General features: G+C 40.0%; 1 protein-coding gene across 6 annotated transcripts in view; it reads left to right on the top strand.

Annotated features, from left to right (window-relative positions):
- Positions 1-624: 624 nt before the first annotated feature.
- MLH3 (mutL homolog 3) overlaps positions 625-8,406 on the top strand; it is a 32,118-nt gene continuing 24,336 nt past the window's right edge. For 2 of the 6 annotated variants that reach the window (XR_006886303.1, XM_046647291.1), the window contains exons 1-2: positions 625-758; positions 2,181-5,529. Coding sequence is in view for 4 of the 6 variants with exons in the window: in XM_046647291.1 (XP_046503247.1) it covers positions 657-758; positions 2,181-5,529 (3,451 nt within the window). In the remaining 2 variants the exon portion in view is untranslated. Of the gene's footprint in view, positions 759-786; positions 925-953; positions 1,281-2,180; positions 5,530-8,406 lie in introns of those variants that run through there. The other 4 variants (XR_006886302.1, XM_046647287.1, XM_046647288.1 and 1 more) reach the window with 3 other exon arrangements.

The following is an 8,406-nucleotide window of genomic DNA, read 5'->3' as shown; positions in this document are numbered from 1 at the left end:
AATTCCAATTTTTAAAAATAGAAGGTGTTAATGAAAATGAGATGGACAGCAAAAACGGATTGGTAACAATTCCCAAAACACCTATTCTCACAGTGTTCTTAGAATTCCACTTTCCTTCTGCTAGAAAAGAAGCTGCCGTGGTATTGGGAAGATACCAGAAAAGTCAATGAAGAGAGTCTTGGTGTCCTCATCCGTAAATTAAGTTGAGCTACACAGTTTTTCAGTCTTTTCCAGCTCTGAAATGCTATAATTCTGTAAGATGGAAGGCTCTGGATTTATTCATTCATTGAAATCCACAAAACTCATGGCACTGTTCTTGGCCATGGGGTACAGCAGTAAACAAAACAGACAAAAACCCCTACCTTCATCTAGCTTACATTCTAGTGAGTGAAGAGACAAGCAAATAAAATATATATTTAATTAATAAATGGTAGTACGCGCAAACGAGAAAGGACGAAAGGGGGAACTGGAAAAAGGCAAAAGTTGCTAGAAACAGCTTTTCACATAAGACTAAAAGGGCATAAAGATCGAGAATTCAGAGCACCAATGTGAAAAGACCCCGGACGCGTCAGCAGCTAAACAGGTAACACTGGTGCGCGTGCGCATCGGGGCCGCACGGACCAAAGGGAGTCCTCGCCGAGCCTCCTCAGAAGCGCATGCTCGTGGGCGCGCGCGTGCATGAGCCGCGCGAGCCAACGTGCGCGCGTCCGGCGTCCAAGGCGGTTGGTGGTAGGGGAGTTGGTGAAGGGCGATTCGAGGTGACGTGGGGGGGAGCACGCGACGGAAGGATGGTCCCGGGAGCTCTTCTGACAGCAGAAGGGCGGTGACGCCTGCTGCGGGCCAGCTTTTCGGACCCAGCTGCGCGAGGGTGCCCAGAGGGCTCGGCCTGTCTTCCGCGCGGGCGCCCGCGTGCCGGCGGCCGGGGTGCGGGGTGCGGGGTGCGGGTTGGGGGAGGGGCGGGGTGGAGCCTGAGCCTGGGGGTCCGCGCCCGGGCCCAGCCCCGGAAAGTTTCTTAGCGCAGCCCCTAGACCGAATCGCCCCCACTTGACCCAGGAGCTGTGGTCCTGAAAGGACTGGGATGTGATCAGGAAATCGTTGAGTTGGGTAGCAGTCGGAATACTTATTAAACGTTTACCTTTCATTTGTTGCCGGCTGCAGAGTTCATTATCTTAGAAATCATCAGATTTGCAGTTACAGCTCTGATTTTCCTGGGTTTGAAAAACTAGCCCTACCATCTTGGAGAGGTTCAGCCCGTGCTCCTCTGTCAGCTAGGAAGAAGGGTGGGGACCTTTAATTGCACTATAATCTTGATTTTTTTTACCTGCGAGAAAACTTAAAATCAAGTTCAGACAGCCTCTGACCATCACTGTTATTGCCAAGATAGAGTGTAGCCATCTGTAAAGACCAAAAGAGTATTATACAAAAGAATATTAATAATAAGGACCTTCTGAAAACTTTTTATCAAAGTAATATGTGAAGAAGATTTAAAAATCAAATGGTAGAGAAAGAAAGGCTTAGAATGAAAAGGAGTTTCCCTGCCTTATCCTTCCCCAGTCCCAGTCTCTTTCCTCTGAGGCAACTACATTTAACCAATAATAGTAATAATTAATAATACTCTCTTAATGCCCATCTCTTCTTGATACAACAATTTGATTTTTTTTTTTTAATTTCCCCCTTCCCCTTTCTTATTACGGTGTCTTAAAACTTCATTATGAATTTTTTATAAAAGTCATGGTTATCATGTAATATATGAATGTTATAAAACTAGCTTGGACATCTTTTTCATGAATAAATTCTAGCTCATGTTTCTTAGCTGAATTTAGTTTAGGCATCTGTTTTTGGTGAAGTGATTAGAATTTCTAACACTGTCTTTATGGGTCAACTTCAAATGTGATTCTGATTTCACTTTAGGGCGTGTGGGATTTAGAAAGGAGCCGTGAAAATTAGGAAATTATGAATGCTACTTTGGATGTTATTTAAGTCTGTTGAGCACCAAACATGAGCTGTGTGATCTGCCTAGAGATCAGAACTATAATTTGTTTCATTTTGTTTTACAATGTGGTTTAATGAGAGATTTTATTGAACTCAGATGATACTTCTTCCTAATGCTTGAAAGAAATGGGTAATGCTATGTAACTCTGAAGCTTTGATAATGTGTGTGTGTGTTTTTCCTTCCCCAGGCAATTATTTCCAGTCAGAGAAGGAAACCAGTGCCTGGCACTCTCACCAGCTTTCCTCCTGCCATGATCAAGCGCTTGTCAGTCGAAGTACAAGCCAAATTGCGTTCTGGTTTGGCTATCTGCTCCTTAGGCCAGTGTGTTGAGGAGCTTGCCCTGAACAGTATTGATGCTGAAGCAAAATGTGTGGCTGTCAGGGTGAATATGGAAACCTTCCAAGTTCAAGTGATAGACAATGGATTTGGGATGGGGAGTGATGATGTAGACAAGGTGGGAAATCGTTATTTCACTAGTAAATGCAGCTCTCTGCAGGACTTGGAGAACCTAAGGTTTTATGGTTTCCGAGGGGAGGCCTTGGCAAGTATAGCTGACATGGCCAGTGCTGTGGAAATTTCATCCAAGAAAAACAAAACAATGAAAACTTTTGTGAAACTGTTTCAGAATGGAAAAGCCCTGAAAGCTTGTGAAGCTGAGTTGAGTAGACCAAGCGCTGGGACAACAGTAACAGTCTATAACCTATTTTATCAGTTACCTGTACGAAGGAAATGCATGGATCCCAGACTGGAGTTTGAGAAAGTTAGGCAGAGGGTAGAGGCACTCTCACTCATGCACCCTTCCATTTCTTTCTCTCTGAGGAATGATGTTTCTGGTTCCATGGTTCTTCAGCTCCCTAAAACCAAAGACGTATGTTCCCGATTTTGTCAAATTTATGGGCTGGGCAAGTCCCAAAAGTTAAGGGAAATAAATTTTAAATATAAAGAGTTTGAGCTCAGTGGCTATATCAGCTCTGAAGCACATTATAATAAGAATATGCAGTTTTTGTTTGTGAATAGAAGGCTAATTTTAAGGACAAAGTTACATAAACTCATTGACTTTTTATTAAGGAAAGAAAGTATTATATGCAAACCAAAGAATGGCTCTGCCAGTAGGCAAATGACTTCAAATCCTCGATATAGGTCCAACCCAGAACTCCATGGGATATATGTAATCAATATGCAGTGCCAATTCTGTGAGTATGATGTGTGCATGGAGCCAGCAAAAACTCTGATTGAGTTTCAGAACTGGGATACTCCTTTGGTTTGCGTTCAGGAAGGAGTGAAAATGTTTTTAAAGAAAGAAAAATTATTTGTGGAATTATCAGGTGAGGACATTAAGGAATTTAGTGAAGATAATGATTTTAGTTTTTTTAACGCTACTCTTCAGAAGCATGTGTCCTCTGATGAGAAGGGTGACCAGGTCAGTTTCCAAGAAGCATGTAATACTATTTTGGATTCCTATGAAATGTTTAATATGCAGTCAAAAGCTGTGAAAAGAAAAGCTACTATAGAAAACATACAGAATTCTAAGGATTCAGAAGCTATTGGAAAAAAGGCAAGTGATTCATTTTTGTACACTTACAACTCAGATGACCCGGGCTGTAGTAAAATGACGGAGTCATCTTTACAAAACAAAGATAGCTGTCACTCAGAATCAGAGATCTTAGAACGAGAGACAGCTAAAGCATCAGAATCAGGAGAAAATGAGAAACATAAAAAATCTTGCTTGGAACTTAACTCTTCAAGAGATCCATGTGGAACCAGTTCAGAAATGTTTGCAAGCCCTTTTCAGACATCGTATCACTTGGAGGAGAGTGGAGAAGATCCAGAAATGCAGAAAGTAAGTACTACTGTTAATGACATGACTGCCAGCATCCTGAAAAAGAATAGAATTCAGAATCAACTCGAGAGATCTAAAGATGCTACTGAGATGGGATGCCAACCTCTGCCTTTTGAGACAACAACATTGAGAGTACATGATGCTCAGAGAGAGGATGAGAAAAGAGAAGAAGAACCTAGTAATTGCGGAAGGATAAACATTTTTAGTTACGGACAAATTAAATTATGTTCCACTGGCTTTATAACTCATGTGGTACAAAGGGAGCAAACTAAATCAACTGAAACAGAGCATTTATTTAAAAATTGTGTTCGACCTGGTCCTGCGAGTGCCAAAGAAACATTTGGAAATAGAACATGCCATTCAACTGAGACTCCAAACATCAAAGATTTAACCAGCACTTTAAGTACAGAATTTGCTCAGCTGCCCAACAAAAAAGTGTGCAGAACAAATATAAGTTACGGGCTAGAGAACAAACCTGTAGGTTATAAAAATTTTGCTGTTTTTCAGGAAGGTAGTAAAAAGTCACATACAGGCTGCTTATTACCTGACACATCCTCCTCTTTGCCTTGGTGTAGACATGTTTCAAATGGTAATGAGGAAACAGATAAGTTGATTGGTTCCTCCAAGCCCATAGCCCATAAGAAGCTAAGCTTAAGTTCACAACTAGGATCTTTAGAGAAGTTTAAGAGGCAATATGGGAAGGTTAAAAATCCTCTGAATACAGAAATGGAGGAAAATAATAATTTTGAAATCACTACCAATCTCAGTCCTCAAGTTGAACCTGACATTCCACAGAAAGGTAAGAACCACTTGGACAACTCTGACATTTGTAAAATCACTACTGTGAGACATAATGATTCAAATAATAGTTGTCAACCAGTCCATCACATTCTTTACTCAGAGAAGTTTCCATTCTCCAAGGAAGAAGATTGTTTGGAACAACAGATGCCTTGCTTAAGAGAAAGTCCTGTGACTCTAAAGGAGTTATCTCATTTTAGCAGAAAAACTTTGGATGTTGAGAAGTCACCTGAATCTCTAGCCTCTAAATTATCCAGAATGAAAGGTTCTGAGAGAGAGACTCAAACAATGGAAGTGGTGAGTCACTTTAATGAACAACTACAATCGGATTCCAGTAGGAAAGACAGTGACTTGGGCACTGGGTTAGCCCTAGATTCCTGTAAGTTATTTAAAAATGAGCATAAAAAAACAGAGAGTGGCATCGTCCCAACATCGGACTCTGTCACACAGGATAATACCTTCAATAAAGATAGTGAAACATATTCTAACAACAATACAACAGAGAGCTCTGTGATACCAGAAACTTCTTTGGTATTACCCTGTAGTAATTCTAAAGCTGGCAGTAAAGATTCAGATGTTCTTATAGCTTCAGAACAACAGAGAGGAAGTCTTGAATCTCCCAGTAGCATGTTAATGAGTCACATGGAAGATTCCACAGCTGGCCAAAATGCAACTTGTTTTCAGAGTGAGGACTCTATAGCAAGAACTTGTTCTGAAAATGAAGAGTCAAACACACGTTCTTTGGATTGGCAGCAGCATTTTGATGTAGCCCTGGGAAGAATGGTTTATATCAACAAAACAACTGGACTTAGCACTTTCACTGCTCCTACTGAGGATGTTCAGGCTGCTTGTACTAAAGATCTGACAACTGTGGCTGTGGATGTCATGCTCGAGAATGGTAAGGATGTAGTGTTCACTGGCATGCAATGCTTTTGAAGATGGGAATAATGGCCGAGGAGTAAGATCATCATTGTTCAAAGAGATTATCTCAGCTGATAGAACATTTTTAAGTTTAATTATGAAATATTTTTTATGGTACATGAAGATTCTCTAGGTCCAATACTATTTAAATCTGGAAATACAATATAAGCTTGATATAGAATGGAAGTGTTTATGGGTGTGTTTATGTGTAAGAGGGTGAGACAGTTTTTAATGAAAATGGTACTATTAATAGTTGAGAAGATCCACGGGGCTTCCCCAACTTCTTTCTGCTCTCTCCCGAGCACAACTCTCTTAGAAATTTGTCTTTAAAGGCACTTGCAGGGGGCCAGCCCTGTGGCTGAGTGGTTAAAGTTCTGCACACTCTACTTCAGCAGACCTACTCCGCTCAGCCCTGCTGTGGAGGCATCCCATGTACAAAGCAGAGGAAGACTGGCATGGATGTGAGCTCAGGGCTAATCTTCCTTGAGCGAACAAAACGGAGGAGGATTGGCAATAGATCTTAGCTCAGGGTGAATCTTCCTCGAAAATAAGTAAATAAATAATAAAGGCACCTACAATGCCAGTGTGGTATTTTTCTAGAATTTTCTCTCTGCAGCTGCCAGCTAAAGGGCTAGAATGACCCTGTTGTTATCTTAGGTTTCCCATTAAAATCTATGGCTCGGTACAGTACTATATTTGTGGATTTTTTTTTTTTTTTGAAAATAGTACTTGGCCATAATTTTTTTGGAATATAAGTTATGTATTTTCATAACTATGCTTTTTAAGTGTACTTTATTATAATACATATGCTAATACACTTGATCTATTTATGGTATAAGTAGCTGTTATTCAGGAAAATGATAATGTGGCTTTTAGACCATACCACAAGGCTACTTCAGAGCCTAGACTAGGCCTCAGTTCTCAGGTCTCAGTCAACATTAAAAGTGACAGTGTATTGAGAGCCAGATGTTGGGAGATAGTAAAGCTGATTTCCATCTGGGTATATATAGTCTTGGTTTTACATCAGGAGGATAAACATTAAATGTGCATCCATATTAAAAGCCTTGAATGTTGCAAAAGAATGTAAATTGTATGAATGTAATTGCAGATTAATTTATAGTTTCTCCTTAGGGTGAATATCTCTAGCAGGAGGCTCTGATTTATTTAAGGTTAAATAGGACCTTTATTTTTCAATGATTTCTAGTTTTTTTCCTTGTGAAAAAAATAATCACTGTAGTAACTTTCAAAGTATTAAATAGGAGAAAAGCCTTTTCTTTCATTACTGCTCCTGAGACTATCAGATTGCTCTTCAAGACACGTATCTTTCAGTCTGTGTAGTTTTATGTCCTGATTTATACTGAATGCTTATCAGACAGACATCAGTCTAAGGCACTGGCACCTCATCTTCCTGAATATAGCTGCTTCTGACATGATGACAAAAAATCACTGGATTACATTAAACTGAGATGGTTGTTGCTAAAACAAAGGGGGAAGTCTTGGCTGCCATATTCAACATAAACATCTGTTCCTGTTAAATAAATCTAGATGTTTCAAACACTTCAACCTACTTAACTTTCTGGATTAGCAAATCTTGTAGTGAACTTCTGAAAGTCATGTTAACTTAGAGTTTCATACTGAAAAATATTTTGGGTATAGAAACAAGTTTCATGAAAAGATGGCTCCTAAGCACTGTCCATTCACATGGAATGTTACCCTTCTGGCTGATGTATGGCAGGACATTAGGACATTGTTGAACCATACACAAAAATGTTACATTAGGTAAATTTAATTGCACAGAAGAGAGGATCTATAAAGGTGATTTTAAGGAGTAGTGTCAAGCCTCCAAGCCCTGGCAGTTTTTTCCTTTAAAATGTTTTTAACTCTGTCCTTTCTATTACCAATGACACAACCTTATTTCACATCACACTTTAATTTTATCATTCTGAATTAATCTTTCTCCAGTTTTTGTCCAACAGATTTATTTATGTATTTATTTTTGAGGAAGATTAGCCCTGAGCTAACATCTGCTGCCAATCCTCCTCTTTTTGCTGTGGAAGACTGGCCCTGAGCTAACGTCTGTGCCTATCTTCCTCTACTTTATATGTGGGACAGCATGGCTTGCCAAGCGGTACCATGTCCACACTGGGGATCCGAACTAGTGAACCATGGGCCAATGAAGCAGAACGTGCTAACTTAACTGCTGTGCCACTGGGCTGGCCCCAAGATTTATCTTTTTGAAATAATAATCTCATCATGTTTTGCCCTGTCCCAAAACTGTCTAATTCAGCATTGTTTCTAACACTCAAATCTGATCATCCTTCAGAGAGGAGGGTGTAATTTGGATTTGGGAGATTAAATTGAGAACTTTTCATTCGTTCGTCTATTCGGTCACTTATTGATCGTTCACACTGTGCTAGGTGCCGCCACATTGTGGATTAATTTTGCTTTCAGGAGTTCACAGTCTATTAGGGAAGACAGCTATCTAAACATAATTCTAGTATGATGACATAATTGTTATAATAGACTCATATATTGGCGATAAGAGACATATAAATTGGGGACTTGTGAAGGTTGCACCAAGTAGTGAAGGATGGCAATTAAGTACCACTATATGTCTAATACAGAGTGTCTCAACGGTAGCACAGTTGACTTTTGGACCAAATAATTCTTTGTTGTAGGGTTTGTCCTATACATTGTAGGATAGTTAGCAGCATCCGTCACCTCTATCTGCTAGATGGCAGTAGCACCCCTCACCCAAGTTGTGACAACCAAAAATGTCTCAAAATATTGCCAAATGTTCCCCAAGCAAAATTGCCTCCACTGAGAATCAGTGGTCTATTTGAGGTCCTCATTC

The sequence above is a fragment of the Equus quagga genome, chromosome 20, assembly GCF_021613505.1.
Source record: "Equus quagga isolate Etosha38 chromosome 20, UCLA_HA_Equagga_1.0, whole genome shotgun sequence".
NCBI lineage: Eukaryota > Metazoa > Chordata > Mammalia > Perissodactyla > Equidae > Equus > Equus quagga.
The sequence above is the reverse complement of the archived record's forward strand: the minus strand, read 5'-3'. Positions and strand labels throughout refer to the sequence as shown.